The sequence below is a fragment of the Papio anubis genome, chromosome 6, assembly GCF_008728515.1.
Source record: "Papio anubis isolate 15944 chromosome 6, Panubis1.0, whole genome shotgun sequence".
Taxonomy (NCBI): domain Eukaryota; kingdom Metazoa; phylum Chordata; class Mammalia; order Primates; family Cercopithecidae; genus Papio; species Papio anubis.
In genome coordinates this window covers 145,279,553-145,298,841 of record NC_044981.1, presented here as the reverse complement: position 1 = coordinate 145,298,841, position 19,289 = coordinate 145,279,553, and the positions used below count along the sequence as shown (strand labels likewise).

At 43.5% G+C, this 19,289-nt stretch overlaps 1 protein-coding gene and 1 long non-coding RNA gene across 4 annotated transcripts in view; both read left to right on the top strand.

Moving 5' to 3' along the window:
• The first annotated feature begins 776 nt into the window (after positions 1–776).
• SLC35F1 (solute carrier family 35 member F1) overlaps positions 777–19,289 on the top strand; it is a 398,228-nt gene continuing 379,715 nt past the window's right edge. The window contains exon 1 of one of the 2 annotated variants that reach the window (XM_017958371.3): positions 777–1,462. In XM_017958371.3, the coding sequence (XP_017813860.1) occupies positions 1,287–1,462 (176 nt within the window). In that variant the 5' untranslated portion in view covers positions 777–1,286. The remainder of the gene's footprint in view (positions 1,463–19,289) is intronic. The other variant, XM_003898255.5, reaches the window with a different exon arrangement.
• Positions 13,760–19,289, top strand: part of LOC103884076 — a 115,515-nt gene continuing 109,985 nt past the window's right edge. The window contains exon 1 of one of the 2 annotated variants that reach the window (XR_002521796.2): positions 13,760–14,012. This is a non-coding gene — a long non-coding RNA (uncharacterized LOC103884076). The remainder of the gene's footprint in view (positions 14,013–19,289) is intronic. The other variant, XR_002521799.2, reaches the window with a different exon arrangement.

The following is a 19,289-nucleotide window of genomic DNA, read 5'->3' as shown; positions in this document are numbered from 1 at the left end:
GGCATAAGAATGCCCGGGACAGAGAGTCAGTTTCCTTCGGTAGAAATATGGTCCAAGATTTCTGTGGCAGATACACAGGACTTTCCCTTTTGGAGTTGGGGGACTATTACAGGAGCTGTTAGGCTCCCCTGCTGCGTGGTTTACCTCATTTAAGTCTTACAACTCCCCTGGGAGAAAGACACGCGTAGTCTCGCTACACAGAGGCGAATGCCTCAGAATTTAATTGCTTGGAGTCTCTCTGCGGATAAGTTTCAGATGTGCCACTGAAACTCAAATCTGCCTACGTTCCTTTCACAGCACTACATTGCCTCAAACGGAGACGTTTTGAGTTGGTCTGATATGCTTTTTCCAGTTCCCAGAATTGATTCTTTGTGAGTAGTTTTTCCTCCCATTTCCTCCAGGCCAATTATGGCGAGTGTAGTAGGAGCAACATCTAAGATTTTCGGTTTGGGTTTCTAATCCAGGGTCGGCACTTGTCTCGGCGTCCTGCCGCTGTCCCAGGCTGTGGTGCTGGATTCCGCGGCCCTTGGGCAGAAAAGAGGAATCCCCGCGAACTCCACAGGGAGGATCTATTCCCAGCCCCCTTGTCCCCCTAACAAGCACCCAAACCAGAACAATCACCACAACCTAGACCATGGGCCTCTGTGGACTGGGTAGTAGAGGGTCGGGGGCAACAAGGCACCTCGGCAGCGCCCTCTGGCGAGAGGAGAGCGAGTAAGTCCCCCGCCCGCGCCCCGCTCAGCCTCCGCCGCCGCCGCCGCCGCCGCGGCGCCCCCGCCAGGCTCTCTGGGTTCACTCTCGGTCTCTCACTCCGTGAGACACAGACGGCAGCTTTCCGAGCGAGCGGGGTACAGGCTGAGGCGGCGCCAGCACAACTGCCGCCGTGCGCCCCGAGGAGACCTGGGCACGAGGAAACAAGGCGAAACCGGGACTCCTTCCCCCGAGCCGACCGGCAGCTTCGCGCCCCCGCGCGACACCCTTCGCAGCCACTTCGCGGGGCGGGCCAGGACTTGGGGACGCGGCTAGGAAAGAGCCGGGGCGGGCGGCGGCGGCGGCGGCGGCACCGGCGCGAGGGTTCGCGCACTGCGACTGGAGAGGAGTGAGTGGCGGGCTGGGCGGCGGCGGCCGTAGCCTCGGGTGTCTCCCCGCCTCACCGCTTAGCAGGCAGCACCGCCTCCCGGGCCGCGGCCGCCCGGCCGGGTCCTCTGCGCGTTCCCGGGCCCGGAGCCGGCGCACGATGCGCCCGGCTGCGTTCTGATCGCCGCCGCGCCTCAGCCTCCACCGCGATGATCCCCCCTGAGCAGCCGCAGCAGCAGCTGCAGCCGCCGCCGCCAGCCCCGCCGAACCATGTGGTGACCACCATCGAGAACCTGCCGGCCGAGGGCAGCGGCGGCGGCAGCGGGAGCCTATCCGCCTCCTCCCGGGCTGGCGTGCGCCAGAGGATCCGCAAAGTGCTGAACAGGTGAGCGGCGGCGCCGGGCGAGGGCGCGGGGGGCAGGGGCTGCGGGCGCCCGACTCCGGGTCCCCTCCATCCCTCAGGCGGCCCACGGGTCCTTTGGGACGGGGTTGCGGCCGGGGGAGACTGAGGAGATCGGGCGACGACGCGCTCCGCGGTCGTGGAGAGGCCGCGGCAGCTTTGTCCCGGCGCAGGGAGCCCTGGAGTGGTGGAGCTGCCGCTGGTCCGAGGAGGGAGTTCGGTGAGAGGCGGGGTATTTCGTACCTAGTCGCCCTGTATGTGTATCCGCACTCACACCCTCCACACGCGTGCCGCCTCACTTCCCTTTCCCTCTCGCACCCCGGCTTTGCGCTCGGTGGTCGAGGGGACGCGGGGACCCAGCCAGGGCGGAGGAGGGAGGCGCGGGGCTGCGGAGATGGCGTGGAAGTCCCGGGCCTCGTGCTGTCCCCCGCCCCACCCCGCCCAGCGGATTCGACCCCTTGCGGGGCGGGGATGGGGTCGCCGTGACAGCCTAGCAGGCGGAGGGAACCCACTTCTCCAGCCTGACGCTCCAGTCGCCCCTCGAACTCCTTCTGGCTGGGAGCAGCGAAGAGAGGGCTAGAGGCCTGGAACAGACCCAGGCAAAGTGCAAAACATTGCAGGCAGTGTGTGAGCCGGCGGCGCCCAGTTCTTCCGAAGCACCCAAGCCGAAGGGGGCGGGTGCCGATCTCCGGCGCCTCCAGTGCTGGAATCTGCGTAGTGGATTCAGGACCAGGACGTTTTAGGATGAGGACCTAGGTTGACGTGAAAATGGGGGTACCTCGGGCACCTCTGACTCAACTGTAATGTGAAAGGGACTTTTTCTACTTAAATAACTTGAAATGGTTGACCAGCTGACACATTAAAAAAATTCTATAGGGAATGTGTTTTGTGTTTTTTTTTTTATTTGGGTGCGTGGGTGCCTTTCGATGCATCTGTAGGGGTAACTCTTCCAGTCACTCTGTTCATACAGGTTTCTGTGCGGCACTGTGTTGGGTAGCAGAGATTCCCAACGAATTCACACCGAACTGTCTGGGTCTTAAAGCTCTGGTGGGAGTACAAACTATGTACAGAAATAGAATCTTGAGAAATATCCTTATTTGGGGAGTATAGTTTAATTTAGTCATATCAAATCCCGAACCATTCAAGAATCCCTGGTGAAGAATTAATGCGTGTGTTAGTTTATTTGTGGGTACTTCTGTAGATTTCCATTTATTATCAAACAAGAAGAAATTCACTCTGACGGGAGACACGAGTTGGTAATAGAACTAAGTCTTTGATTTGTAGCTGAGAATACCACCTTCCAAAAGATAAAGTAGAATAAATCAAGAAGACGCTGGCTCAGTACATATTATGTGGGTTTTGTGTTTTTTTAACGAATACCTGTGGGTTTTTTTTTTTTGAATTGCAAATACCTTGTCATTGGCTGTTTAAATTTTTAAGCACAATATATTTTTAATTATTATTTTTTCTCATCAAACCAGAAAATATTGATATAATATTTTGTTCAGTTTTCTCTTTGCTAAATTATAAGTTACTGTTGATTCCATGTAGGTTATTTCTTGATATGTAATGAATCATAGAGCCCAGAAAAACAAGATCACTGAGGTAGGAGTGAGGGGTATGTTGTCATCATACCTTGGCCAGTAGCTAGACAAGTGGTTTGCAGCAGAGCCATTTATCTACTTGGTTTTGGTTTCTTCATTGTAAATTGTGTTTAATAATACGGTACTTGTCTTACTTCCCTACCATGATTTTGAGAATTAAATAATGCTGAAGAAAAGACTTGGAAAAGTATAAAGATCTACATGAATTAATGTATTCAACTCATTTTTGTTTTCCAAGGTAAGTCTGTGAAATAAACATAGGCAAATGAAGTTGAAGTCATGCTACGTTATGGGTAGAACCTTGTGTTTCATTAAACCTTCAGCAATCTGTGATATGAGTTGTACTAGTCCCAGTGTATACAGGAGGAACTTACACTTACGTTGGGTTGACGGCATTTCGTCTCAGGTATACAACCATGAATGGAACCCTAGGGTTGTAGCCTTTAGACTTAAGCTAAAACAATTATTTACTTATTTATTTGTCTTTAAAAGTTATTCAGAATTTTCAATATAATATTTTGTATTGAGTAACTGGCTTTTCCTTATCCTTAAAGGATAAGAACAAACTATTTGTTTCAAGAAAGAACATTTTTAGTAAGGAGACTGAAAAATCTGAGCAAGTTTTAAAATCTCAATGGCGTAATTTATTTAGCATGCTGATGAGCTTCGCTTTTGTGCCATAATTATGTCAATGAGAGCCTTAATAGTGGCTATAGAGTGATTAGACTCTAGGTCGTAAGAGTATGAGGGAGAGTGAATTTTTGAGATTCTGCAGAGTGCTTGGATGTGGCTCCCATCTGGTTTGAACCCTCATGATGTGTTGGACTAGTCAGTAATGGATATCAGGCAGGCCCACTGGGGCCTAATCATAAGCATCTTTGTCAATTTTCTAAGAACTCACGATTTGCTTACTTTCTCTTTTTTTGCTTTCTTCTTTTCCTCTTCCTCCTTCCTGAATACTTCACCCACATTGCCCCTGTCCACTCATTGTCTTCATTTGTCTTCTTTCCTCTACCCTTGGCATGCAGCAACTGAGCTCTTAGCAGAAAGTTGTTCCAAATCGGGAAGCTAGGAGCCAATATAAAAAATATCCCTCCAACTTTTGACATGCGAATATCTAGTTAGCAGCATGCTATTGCTGTGGGCTGGTAGGGCTAGTCTCTTCAGTGACTGAAATGGGGGCTGTACCACTGTCAGCTCTTAGCGTCCCACTGGGCCAGAGGGGTAACGCTGAGACACAGAATGGTGCAATGGGATGAGAAATATTAGACTGTGAGCAAGGCAAGCCTGGCGAATTGCCTGCCATTGGTCACAGTCTACAGGAGCAGCTATCTGACAACCCAGAGGAAGAATACTGCAAGGACAACAGTATGATTACCCTCTCAAATATCCTGTCTACCCAGGGAGATTTGTTCGACACAGAGAGGAATTGCTCACTCACATACATTAATTAAAGTGCCTGAACATTTTCTACTCTAAATGATAGCTTAGAATGAAATATAGTGTTATCTTAATAAAATCTGCCTTACATTATTCTGCATCATTTTATTTCCTTAGTATACTCCATAGCCTCTCCCCTTACTCGAAAGGCTTGTCAAGCTGGATTGCTGCATTTTGTACACAACAATTGGGGCATCTCATTGGTTGACTACTCCCTTTCTGTGAAACAGTTAGATTAGAATGTAATTATATTCAAGACTTGGTGAAAGAGGTTTCTGCCTCTTTGAGTCTTATGGTGGGAATGTTTAATCATTAGAATGGAGTCACTACTGATTCTGACTCATCCATTCATTTGATTTAGAATGAACTGATTTCCAACTTATATTTAGATTTATTTTCTTCAGATTTATTTTCAAATTTCTGAAACCTTTTTGAGATATAAACCAAAGAGCATTAAGGATATACACAGAAGAATTTGAAGCAAGCCTACATAAAATCAATGTCCAAGTAGGAAACTTACCATGTAAAATGGGACAATATGTGGACATAGCCTTTCTGAGTCATTAAATAAGGTGGACAGAACATCATGAACCAATGGATATGACTGAACTCTAGGTATTCCATACAGTTAGTGGAAACATATAATTTAGATGATCCTTTCTTATCAAGTGAGAAGGCTTTTGTTAGGAAATTAACGGTGAAACTCTTCCTCAAGCTGCTGCTTCTAACACATGTCAAAATGATAAGGGGAAGATCAGCTAGTAATGAGGTTGATTCATACAAAATATTCCAAGTGGAACTGGGTGGTGTGATTAAAAACAGGCTTTTTTCGCTGGGCGCAGTGGCTCAAGCCTGTAATCCCAGCACTTTGGGAGGCCAAGACGGGCGGATCATAAGGTCACGAGATCGAGACCATCCTGGCTAACATGGTGAAACCCTGTCTCTACTAAAAAATACAAAAAAACTAGCTGGGCGAGGTGGCGGGTGCCTGTAGTCCCAGCTACTTGGGAGGCTGAGGCAGGAGAATGGCATAAACCCGGAAGGCGGAGCTTGCAGTGAGCTTAGATCCGGCCACTGCACTCCAGCCTGGGTGACAGAGCGAGACTCCATCTCAAAAAAAAAAAAAAACCAAAAAAAAAAAAACAGGCTTTTCTAAGATTAATAGTAAATAAAGGATGTCTGAAGGATGCATTTATTTTTAACTAAAAGGACAAAATTATAAAACTAAAAGATTATCCCAGTATACTTGTATTTATGCCCAGTGCTTGGAGAAACTAATATTCACATTAAAGGAATATTTGTATTACCTCAGATAAAGATGATGCATTTTCAGGTAAGTAACGTGTATTAAAATATTCTTGTCTTTGTGTGATTTTTCTTTGAACTTTTACTTTCTCAAAATCTGTCAGTGTCTTAGGGGCATGCTAATCGATGTGTGTTTTCACTGTACACATCTATAGACGTAGAAGGTATAGGCAACTGAGCTGCTGCTCATATAGCTCATATAGCTCCAAAGTTACTTAATGCAAGAGATGTTTTATTAGTTAGTTGCCATTTCTCATAAAAATAATATGCAGCATGCGAAAGTACCATCACCAGATTTTAGTTTAGCTTGCTTGTTCATTTGCGTTCAGGCCAATGAGTATTCACTGTACATTGTTCAAACACATTAATTCTTGATTATGCTTCTCAAGAAGTATGCTTAGGAAGTCAGACTTCAGTAGATGTATGGACAAAACCCTATGAATATTGGGCATATTTCTTAGTGGTAACATGAACATACACAGGTCTATATTTGTTTATTCTTAAGCACTAACTGTGTGCTGAGCCCTCTTATGGAAGACACACATGTGACGAAACATTATTCTTGGGCCAAAACCTCAAAATCTAACTGGGAAACTTGACATGTGTATCACTCTTTAGAATGAACGTTGTAATTCATAATCTGAATTGTTACACATAATGCCTAAATAAATGCTTCCAAATGTTGAGATATTGGAATCATGTAAATGAACTGTTCAATATGTAATCCGTATTAACCTTGTTCTGACACTTTGGAATTATACAAGGACTGCTTGAATGTACAATAGTTAAGAAGAAATTTCACAAGAAATGTCAAAGAAAACAATAACAATAAATATTCTTTTTTTTTTTTTTTTTTTTTTGAGGCGGAGTCTTGCTCTGTCGCCCAGGCTGGAGTGCAGTGGCCGGATCTCGGCTCACTGCAAGCTCCGCCTCCCGGATTTACGCCATTCTCCTGCCTCAGCCTCCCGAGTAGCTGGGACTACAGGCGCCCGCCAACTCGCCCGGCTAGTTTTTTGTATTTTTTAGTAGAGACGGGGTTTCACTGTGTTAGCCAGGATGGTCTCGATCTCCTGACCTCGTGATCCGCCCGTCTCGGCCTCCCAAAGTGCTGGGATTACAGGCTTGAGCCACCGCGCCCGGCCATAAATATTCTTTAGGATGTATTTTCTTGGAAAAATGTTAGTGGCAACTCAGTTAGTGGCAGCATGAGTATATATTTTTGAATTATATTATAATTTAAGTTTTAAAAATATTTTTTCAGCCGGGGTGGTGGCTCACAACTGTAATCTCAGCATTAGGGAGGCCAAGGTGGGAGAGTCACCTGAGGTCAGGAGTTTGAGACCAACCTGGCCAACATGGCGAAACCCCGTCTCTACTAAAAATACAAAAATTATCTGGGCACGGTGGCATGCACCTCTAGTCCCAACTACTTGGGAGGCTGAGGCACGAGAACCACTTGAACCCAGGAGGCAGATGTTAAGTGAGCCGAGATCATGCCACTGCATTCCAGCCTGGGCAACAGAGTGAAACTTCATCTCAAAAAAATCCCCCAAAAAACAAAAACAAAAACAATCTCTCTCTCTCTCTCTCTCTCTATCTATCTGCATATATATATACACACACATATATACATGTGTATATTCTGACTCATCCATTCATTTGATTTAGAATGAACTGATTTCCAACTTATATTTAGATTTATTTTCTTCAGATTTATTTTCAAATTTCTGAAACCCTTTTGAAATATAAACCAAAGAGCATTAGGGATATACACAGAAGAGTTTGAAGCAAGCCTACATAAAATCAATGTCCAAGTAGGAAACTTGGACATTGAGAGAGAGTTTTTATTGAATTTAAATTCTAAACTTTGTCTCAAGAATATTTACTATGTGACCTTCTGAGGATTAAAAAACAAGCCCTTAAATATAGTTTTGCAAGTTCCGAGATCATAAGCCACCAATTCCTAATACATTCCATTTTTAAAAAATAATTAGAGAAACCTACTATAACTGAACAAATATTGAATAGATTTTTAAAACCAAATCATACTAATTATATACAGATTTAGAGTGACAGGGCTACAATTTGTGATCATACCTGACTCTGAGAAAGCACAAAGTACTCTGATCTGTCCTGTAAGATAGATCTCCTTCTCTCATTCATTGATTCATTCATCCAGGGAGAATTTTATTCAATGAGTGTTTATTGAGTGACTATTATATGTTGGGCACTGCTGGATCACAATGGCTGGTATGGCCTCTGGGTGCCATTGGTGGAGTTTCTGTTATTGCCCTTTCAATATAGCCCATCAAGGGGGCAATTTAAATAAAATAGAAATAAAGATAACATATACCTCTCAAAATAATATAGTTTCAAAAATGACGTTTTCAAGCTGATCTGACAAAAAATCCCCATAAATTAGTTGTTTCACTTTTAGGAAAACTGCCCAGGTAGAAGACTGAAACATGATAAAATTACTCAACGTCTACATAGATTCAAGAAGCAGACCTTTTTTGATGAATACCATTGAGTTTGTTTCACTTAGGGCTTAAATATTTTTTAAAAAGACACAGCTATTAATGTTCATCCAGCCTCAGAATGCTAGAAGGAAAAGGAGAACAGATTTGAATCCCATTCTTCTGTTCAGGGTGAACCTATGAAGGTCGTTGCCATATAACTCAAGAAAATAGAATTTTCTGAAAATATTAATGTGCTGACAGTGCATAGGCAACTTTGTGGGGGCTTGGGGACATGTTTGTGCATTGCAGACGGAGAAATTTAAAATATGCAAGAGCATAACAAGGAGTTGGTGGAAGGACTGGACTTTTATATATAATTTGATACAACCTAATGAGAGTGTTTGAGATGTTTGAGTTAAAGTTAGCATTTAGACAATGACTCAAGTTCTCAAATTTTACCTTATAAGGCATATACTTTATATTATAAAACATTATATTGTATGTTATTCTTCTAATAACAAAGATTAGTCTTTTCTTCCCTTTCTAGATAAGGAAACAAATTTATGTGGTGATACAGCTAAGTGCTTTTATAAAACCACAGAGGAAGGAGAGACCATGCTAGGCTGGAGAAATGTCAGGAGGGATCAGGGATGGCATTTGTCCTTGGCAATGAAAGATGGGCAGGAAAGGAATATGTACAGGGAGGGGGAGGTGAGACAGGATGAGCCATTCATGGAAGTAAGAGATTGGGGGAGAATTAAGTGTCTAGTTTGACAATATTGTAGGATGCGTCAATATAAAGGGAAGAAAAGGGAATTAAGGCTAGATTGTAGGATGAGATCAGATAATGGAAAGTCTTAGATGCTCTAATAAGCAGTTAGACTTACTAGGTTATTTTAGGTTACCGAGTAGAGAAATGACATGATCAGAGAGGTGTCCAAATACGATACTCTGTGGGAAAATCTATAGGACAAAGGAGAAGGAAAGGACCAGAGTTTGGGGATCAGTTAGGAGGCTACTGCAGTCATTTAGAGGGGAAGAAAGGTGAGTCTAAGTGGGGTGGAGGCAGCCAGGATGGAGAGGGAAATGCTCTGATTTGAACAGAATCTGGACCAGGTCAGGTAAAAGAAGATTTGATTATTTTTGAGAAGGCACTCAGCAGTGCTTGTCAAATAGTGGGTATTTAATACTTGTTTGTTGAAAGGTTATTGAAAGCCACTACAGGACAGAGATCTGCTCTCCGGGGCCTAGGGTGCTGAGTGAGCTAGAGGCTGCTGGGAGGACAGCAGCCAGCTATTCAGACTGTGGGCTATGGACTCCTGCCGGACTACAGACTGTGTGGCCAGACTGTGATGAGAACAGAAATTGGAAGTAAGCGTTTAGAAAGAGCTATAGCAGTTTAACAGAGCACTTTTATGTTTTTTTGTCCTAATATTGAAGAATTGGGTCTTGTATTTCGGTTTTTGTTTTTTTCATTTCATTTTTTTCTCATAATTGATTTTTATTGTATTTCATAAAAGTATTGTCTTCAATGAATTGTTAAAAAAATGGATATTTTATGACAGAATGTTTGAGAAGCACTGGTGCCAGCCAGATATCCCAGTGGAAGTAAGCATGAATTTGGATTCTGGGAGTGCATCTAATCATGGATTGGTGGGGGGTGTTCCTCATTGTGGGGGCATCAGGTTGGTACTAGTCATGACGCTGAAAATCTATACCTATATGGTGATGATGTGGAAGCAGTAGAGTAAGGCTGACAGTAGTTACATTAAGTATCAAGGCCCCAGCAAAATGGCCTGGTCTTCAGCTGGGGCACCTTGCCTTAAAGGGATGCCCTGGAATGTGAGGCAGGGAAACTATTTAGAAGTGAGGAGTACAGAGCAGCAGCCCAGGTCTGTAGAATGGGCAGTAAGTGGGGAGTATGACTTTTCAGAGATCACACAGTTAAGGAGGTCACATTCTGTGTTTGGGTGACAGGAAGGTGGGTCAGGGTTGTCTGGGGTCCCAACATGAGTGGCCAGACCACTGATACAGCTTCATCTCAAGCTCTGAGGAGCACAGACCAGGAGCCCCTCAGCCATTTAACAAAGAATTACCGAGTCAGGTGAGAGGCACAATCTAGCTGTTAGGGATACTTTGGGAAACAAAAGAGAAAAGACCTCCACTTTCATGGAGACTACATTCTACTAGAGAGGCAGGCAATGAAAACATGAAAAAGGTATCCAACAGTGGCAAATAATACGCAGAGAATCAAAGTGGGGTGATGTGACAGAGAGGGAAGAGGGAGTACTTTAATTTGGCTGGTCAGTCCTCTCTCTCTCTTCTGATGACACTGAAGCTAAGATTAGAATGGCCAAAAGGAAATGGCCATTGGAGGTTCTGGGGGAAGGTCATTCCAGGCAGAGATGCTAAGATGAAACAAGCCTGCATAATGATGTGAAAGAAAGGGAGGCTGGAGAGCAGGAAACAGGAGAGCGTAAGTGAGGAGATCAGAGAGGGAGGCAGGTGTCAGTTCTAAATGGGCTGGGGAACAAGTGGAAGATTTTAAGCAGAGGAGTTGTCTGGCTAATGTTTTGAAAAGACCACTCTGGCTGCTGTTGGAGAACGGATTGCGGGAGAAGTACATAGCTACTGGATGAAAGAGATGTTGGAAGCTGGCTGGCCTGTAGCAACAGAAGTGGAGACAAGTGGTTGTAATCTGGAGTGGTTTGCACTGGGAGGTGGGGTACACAGGACTGGACGAGTGATTTGATGGGGCAGCTGAGGGACAGGAATAAAGAAAACACTTCCAGTTTTTTGGGCTTGAGCAATTGGGTGAGTGATGGTGCCATTTTCTAAGGTGAAAAAGACTTGGAGAGGAACATGTTTGCTGGTAGGAATTAAAGAGTTTATTTTGGCAAGTAAAGTTAGAGAGGTATAGTGGAAAGGTCAAAAGAAAGCTGGAGTGTGGAATTCTGGGGAGAAGTCAGAGCTTGGAATTTGGATTTGGGGATCGTAAGTCCTGGATGCATATGTAGATAGAGGGAAAGAGGGGTACCAAGAGCAATATGGGGGGCACACTAACCCTCAGAGTCAAACACAGAGGAAGGACTCAGCAAAGGAATTGGAGAAGGCAGGATCTGAAGTAGGAAGGAAACGAGGAGAGTATGGTGTCCAGAAGCCAAGAGAAGAAGGCATTTCCAGAAGGAGGCAATAAGCAGTCCACTGTGCTGAGAGTAATTGAGGAAAGGGCAGAGAAATGACCAGTGGTTTGGCAACACAGGGAACCCTGGGGCTGTGACAACCACAGGGTCAGAGGAGTGGTGCAGATGGAAACGTGGATGGAATGGTTTGGGAGGGAATGTGAGGTGGAGGTGTTCAGAATATGACTTTTGAGAAATGTTGTCCTAACAAGGAATAGAGTGTAGGGAAAGTCTTTTAATAGAAGAGATAATACAACAGGTCTGTGTGCTGATGAGAATGATGTAGTGAAGAGGGAAAAATCGCAGGAAGGAATGGGATGAAGGAAGGAGGAAACCTTGAGAAGGCTCAGATGGTAGAATTCAAAGCATGGTGGGGAGGAGCTAGTCTTTGAGAGGACCAGGACACTGTCCATAATACAGAGGAGACGCTGAGAATGGGGGGTGTAAATGAAGATAATTTGGTAGATTCCATGATTTTGTGGTGGGAATAATAGGCAGTTCCTCTCTGGTGGCTTATCTTTCTCTGTGAACTCTGAGGCAGGCTATCAATAGTGAACGAAGATGCTAGTTGGTGGGGGAGGTGTGTAGGATGGTTGTACAAAGAGAAGTGGGAAACAGTCATTTTGAAGAGTAAGAAAGGAAATATACTAAAGAAGTGTTATGCGTAAATATGACATTTGTGGTGGGGATTCAGTATGGAGTGTGATGAGCAGAAAGAAGCTACTGCTGTTTAGAATCTGCTGCCTTGGAAAAGATGAACTCAGATCTGTGCCCAAGAAGCCAGAACCATCATCATGTAAGTGAGGATAGTGGGGCAGTGCATATTTGAGGGGGCTCAGTAGGATTTGGGTTCTGATTGCATTGGGGAGTGGGGTATGAGAGAGAGAGAGAAGAGGGAATTAAGATAATTTTAAAATATATTTTTTTAAGAGACAAAGTGTCACACCATCACCCAGGCTGGAGTGCAGTGGTGTGATCATAGCTCACTGCAGCCTCAAACTCCTGGGCTCAAGTGATCTTCCTGCCTCAGCCTCCCGAGTAGGTAAGACTACGGGTGTACACCACCATGCTGGGCTAATCTTTAATTGTTTTTGGTAGAGATGTTGGTCTTGCTATGTTCCCCAGGCTGGTCTTGGACTGGATTCACGTGATGTTCCGACCTTGGACTCCCAGAGTATTGGAATTACAGCCATGAGCCATCACACCTGGCAATGAGATGTGACTTAGCAATCACTTCCAGGTTTTGCGCCTGGGCCACTGGAGTGATGGTGTCCCCTTTAGCCTGTGTCGTATGTTTTGTTTCAGGAAAACAACTTAACTTTTGGGGGTTTCAATTCTCTGATTTGTAAACTGGTTAAAATAATCCTAGTTTTTCATTTCCCATTGGATGTTTGAGATTTTTACATGCAGTAACATCTGGGAGAGGGCTTGGAAAGCTGCCAAGCACCATGTAATTGTTATCCTGGTCACAAAATTAAAAGCAGAGCCTGGGTTTTCGCGGCTTTGCGCTGTCATCTGGCCTGTGATAAATGCTGACTGGCTTCCTCGGCTCGCAGTGACTTTGATGCACAGTACCTACTCTGCCCCTGTCGTTGTTGTCATGAGCCTTGTCAGTCAGGGTCTGAAGTGAAACCCACCGATCTATGAACTAGGGCACTGGGCTGTTTACTTCAATGTGTTTGTGTTTGTTTATATATATGTGCATTTAAATTATAAATATATATAATAGAAAGTATAAATGTATATATATTTAATAAAAGTATAAATCTATGTATTTATGGAAAGTATATAGCAAGCCTCCTCTTGGGAAGGCGATTTCAGCACTGGCATATGTTCTGCTGTCTAATTGTGCCTCTCGGTCCAGGAGCTCCGCGGTACCTGTGGTTCCTGAAAGAGAGTTTGACAGGCTTCAGGAAAGGGTTAGTGCCTCTTGAACTGGGGAGATTACAAAACGAGCGTGGGCCTAAAAGGCTCCACAGAGGCAGGCAGCGGGATGGACAGAGCGGCTCAGAGGGAAGGGACAGAGCCGCTTTAATGTGCTAATGAGGGGAAGCCCAGATGCCAGCGGGCTCAGTGGAGCTCTTTGTGATGCCGGGTTCCTGGGGCTGGCTGGAGTCTCTGTCCCTATCTGGATCCTGCTGCAGGCCGGGGAAACACTGCGCTCTTAGAGAGGGGCCCTGCCCTCCAGAGATAGCCCCGTAGACCCTCGGAACGTGGGTGGACGGGGAGGGCGTGCGCGAGCCTCGGGGCTGGGTGGTGACTGGAAAAGAGGGCGCCAGGAGGCGGGGGAGGGGCGCTCAGACGACAGAGGACGGGACGGGGGCAAGTGTTCCGCGAGCTTGTGTGGGGTCAGAGCTGGAAAGGACCTTTGCAGCTTCGCGAAATTAACCGTTTTTCCTCTACAACTGCCCAGCTCGGGGAACGGCCTTCAAGCCCATCCAACAGGAGATAATCTGTCCTTGGAACTAGTGCAAGTCAGTTTTTAACTAGTTGCGGAGAAAGTCTGAAACGTCACAATCAACCAAACAAAAACGACCACCTCCCAGTGAGTGCTGGAATGAAATTCATGTTCTGGTTATTTCATTCAGAGATGGCTCCAAGATTGCTAGATGGGAGGAGTTAGAGAACCCATTGAGTGGCAGCTGGGTCAGGGGGGGTTGTCTTGAAATTGTGTTTGCCTATCAAGAACACAGCGCAGGATTTACAAAGAGTATGTTTACTCGTACTGATCCATCTGCTAATGAAAAGACTGGGTAACCGAAGCCCCTCCAGCCACCCTTAAATGCTGCCTCTAGATTGCATTATAAAGTCTGGGGTCATAACTGTCTCTGGAAATATAAGTTCGCAGATAAAATAGACAGATGAAGATCATCGATCCATGATATTGTGACCTTTTGTGTCCTATATTTCCTTTCTGAATATTCGTGGGGGATACATAGATATTTAAATTTATAATATAAATATTATATATATTATATATGTTATTTCTCAAATAATGTATATGAAATATTATTTGTAATGAGTCTTTGTCTGTCCGTCTATCTGAACCTCCTTTTGTGCCTTGCTCTATTTCTCTTTGACACACACACACATATACACACACACTTAGACGGATAGGTAGAGGATAGTCTTCCACTTAATTGATGATAGCCCCCCAACTTTTTTTTTTACCATGTTTTTTGGGAGGAAGAGCTCAAGAGTTAGTTGAAGAAGAATGATTCATTTTTAAAGTGCTTCATTTCTATTTTGGAGTCACACTGAATTGATGCCACCTAAGAAAAATAGAAGCATTCGGTGTAGAATTACCCATGAGCTAGCTATATTTGGAAGTGTGAATGCACCTGTAGAACAGTCACCCCATTAAGGGGTTTCCCCCCATGTCCCTGAGCCATATATGGCTTCGTTATAACACTTCAGTTCCAGGTGACAATAAGTACTGTGGCTTGGATTTCAGATTTTACTCTTTTTTACCTGTTCTAACAGTTTGTGTGAATATAGTGCCTTTCAGGCAAAATTCTTCTATTTTATATAAAAAATTTCTCCTTGTTGCTTCCCATCTATTTCCTGCCCCTAATGGGATACATGCCTTTTGGATTGACTTTCCTTAGTGAAAGCTGGGCGGTTTCAAGCCTAAAGAAGTATAGGCAATGAAGTGCTTGCTTGCACTGGTTTTAGAAAATTGATCATTTGCAACTCTTAGACTGATAAATGAACTCATTTGTGTCCAATGCAAAGAGACCCTAATTATTACTTCCCTGGCCCCAAAGTTAATTGCAGCCTGAAAACATGCCTTCCACAATGACAGAAGAAAAACACCATTTTAATGCATTTGTAGCAATGGGTGTGAGATTGTTCATTTTGGATATCAATTGTCAAAGAAAATAGTGATTATGAAAAAATGTAAATGGGAATGTAGGTAGAGTAAACTGGTGTACTGGACTTGCAATTGATTAAGCCTTGGCTTGGTGAATTAAGACAACAACAACAAAAGATTTCTTTGCCAAATTGTCATCTTTATTGTCACAGCTAGAAAGCTGTTCATTAGATTTAAGATCCAAGGATTCTCTTCCTTTTTAGTTGCTATTGAGCAAGCATGTAAAGGCCAGAGTCTACAAAGTACTTTTTTTCTAAAAGAAATTTCCATTGCCTGGTATATTCCACTACCAAGAGTGGTTGGAGGAGATAACACTTGTTTAATCAATTAGTGGTGTGCTTAGGGTAGGCTGGGGAAGACAAGCTAAGAGAGTTGTATGGTAGTTAGGTAGTCCCAGCTCAGAGTAAGCAAGGAGAAGGGAGAACAACATTTTATTATTGTCATTCATAAATATGTTCCTAAACAAGTTCTACCAGTTAGATATTAATCTGCATTAAATTTCTTCTTTATATTCATCACCCTGGGAAAATTAAACAAAATTAGATTTATATCATTTGCATGTTACTTTAAGGACAGTGTAGTCCTAAATGTGGTTAGCAGATGCAAACAAGTATAAGGTTAGGTCCCTGATCTCAAGTATACATATATTTTTATTTGTATATATTCATGGAGTACAAGTTCAATTTTGCTATATCGTTAAGTATATTTTAATTTCGTTAATCAGTTATTATTTTAGTAATCAACTTGATTGCTTTCCTTTAAGAGCTGAAATCAGTCACAGAGAAGGATGGGAGCATTACTTGAAGGCATCTTTAGGACATGGGACATTGGACATTAGGACAGGTCTGACTGCAGTGCAACATGCTTAGAACTTGTCCTATCACCGGACTTTCATTATGTGGGATAATTAATATCCTCTTTGAGCCAAGTTTAGTTGGGATTTGTTTAACTTGCAGCTGAAAGCATCCCTAAGCATCTTTCTGTGTTACCAGCAGCCACTTTATGACCATGAAGTTGGAGTTTTACAGGGGAGCAGATTGTATCACTAGAGAGTTGGAAACAATTTTGAGCTAGCGGAGAGGAACACCTAAGCATGGAGAGCTTAGAGATCATCTTTGCTATCTTTGAAATATGTTCAGGACCCTCCACCAATGAAATCAAACATCATTTCATCAGATTTTCAGAGGCACACTGGTCAATAAATGTTTGAGAATATATCTGTGCAAGAGCTATGCAAATTTTGACAAGTTATCTGAAATACATGGTTTCTTTTTTTTTTTTTTTGTGAGACGGAGTCTCGCTCTGCCGCCCAGGCTGGAGTGCAGTGGCCGGATCTCAGCTCACTACAAGCTCCGCCTCCCGGGTTCACGCCATTCTCCTGCCTCAGCCTCCCGAGTAGTTGGGACTACAGGCGCCCGCCACCGCGCCCGGCTATTTTTTTGTATTTTTTAGTAGAGACGGGGTTTCACCGTGTTAGCCAGGATGGTCTCGATCTCCTGACCTCGTGATCCGCCCGTCTCGGCCTCCCAAAGTGCTGGGATTACAGGCTTGAGCCACCGCGCCCGGCCTGAAATACATGGTTTCTAAATACCTGCTAACTCTTAAAATCCATGATTATACATGACAATACAGCCTAAAGTCCTTCTGACAAATCAGATGAAGTTTATTTCTAAAGCATATGTATAGTCTTTCTTCTTAATGTGCTGGCACCTCAGAATAAAATTACAGCCCAGCCATTTCAGCACTCATTCTGTGTGTGCTTGTGGCCTAGAGGCAGACAGCCGATGCAGAGAGTTTAGAAGTTAAATGTCTTGTGTGCTAAAGCTAAGCTCCAAAGAAGGAATTATTAGATACCTCAGTATATTGGGATAACCTTGCAAAAGCGGGCTCGGTTTAACTTGACAGGTTTTCTGTACTGGAATAGAATGGAATTTGACATACATATGTGTATACACACACACACACACACACACACACACACACATAGGAATAGAATGGAAATTGACATACATATATACACATACATATATGCACACATATATGTATATATACACATATATGACTAGAATGGAAATTGACATACATATATACAAATACATATATGTACATACATACACAGGTATATATACACATACACATAATGCACGTGTGTACGTATATACACATACACACATGTGTATATGTAATGTATATGTGTATATATACATATGTATGTGTATGTGTATATTATATATGTACACATATATGTATGTGTATATATGTATGTCAATTCCATTCTATTCCATATATGTGTATATATACATATGTGTATATATATATTTAAAGTGTCAATTAACCTAGTTGGCTTTTAAATTCCTGCTCCAGAAAACACAAATGTAGCACCTTGAGGAGCAGGGCAATGCCGGAAGGTTGTTCACTGTGACAAGCTTTCTTTTCCTCTCTCTAGTATATGTTGCTTCACTAAAGCAGGGTATTTTATCCAGTGTGAAGTGATAGAAACTTGCTTTATAATATTATCAAGAATCTGCCTACATAAAAAAGAATAATGAAGTCATTTGGCTTACATTTTTGATATCATTTGTATTGCCTCTGTGCAGGGGTAGGTGAAGCAGTTTCTATAGCTGCTATAAGCAATAAGCCTCTAAATGTTAAATGCTGACTCAACATAAGCATGTCTGCAGAAGAAGATGATTAACTTGAAGAGAAGCTAGCGTCAGCAAGAAGAAATTCAACCACACGTTCAAAAGGAATATAGAGTATTTACATGTGACATCTTCAGAAGCCACCTCAGAAAGAGAAAAACGTAATTGTGTCACATAGAAATAAGTGTGTTCTCTCCCTTCTATCGTTGACATTTGAGATTTTGTTCCCCAGAGTCTTGCATTGGTTTTTTCATCTAGTATATCCATCTTACCTCAGATATTTAATCTAAGCCAATTAGTTTATGGCATTTGTCTGGAGTCCAGGGCATGGAGATTGTTGTTGGTCTTGGGGTGGGCAAAGGTCCCAGGTTGGTACAACCAGATTGAAGATAAAGGACTTGCATTTAGATGGGGAAGGAGCTGTCTCTTTCTCTTGCTGAATTTGATAAAGCCATTCTGCTACCAGCTGCTAACAGTAGCCACTTTATGACCATGAAGGAAACCAGCAGTAGGATGTTACTAATGCTAAAGACAGCAGAGTGGACAGAAGGAAACCAGCTGGGTCCTTGGAGATGTTATTTAGCAACTGATTGCAGTGCTACATGCTTGAAGCTTGACTGGACTGTCATTATGTGGGATAATTAATATTCTCTTTAAGCCAGGTTTAGTTGGGGTTTAACTTGCAGCTGAAAGCATCCCTAACTAATATACACCTCTTTTACTTTGGCCTGAGACTGATGACCTTTGAATACCATTCAGGACCTTTTCATTTCTTTCAGTCTGGACACATCTGTCAAGGAAGAGCAGGGGCAGGTTTGCTCTAGTGTGTGATGTGCAGAGTGGTTTGCCCAAGATGTGGTTCCGCTGAGGGTAGAGAGAATGGGCTCTATGGTAGATGTCATCCATACTGGTCTGTGTATCCATACCAGTCTGTGGCACCTTTGATAATCCAAATCAGGTCGGATTAGACAAATATATTGAGGAGCTTGAAGTACTGGGTGAAAAGCCCCCACTCCATGTTGTCATCCATTTATTTATTTGATAAGCATTTCGTCTGAGCCTGCTTTGCCCAGGCTGGTGCTGGCATTGGGTATATGAAAGATCTCACACAGTATAATAGAAAACCATGGGAGCACTCAATAAAAGGAGTTGGGGAAGGCATCTAAGCATATGACAGTGATATGGTTTGGCTCTGTGTCTCTACCCAAATCTCATCTTGAATTGTAATCCCTATAATCCCCACATGTCAAGGGTGGAACCAGCTGGAGGTAATTGAATCATGAGGGTGGTTTCCGCCATGCTGTTC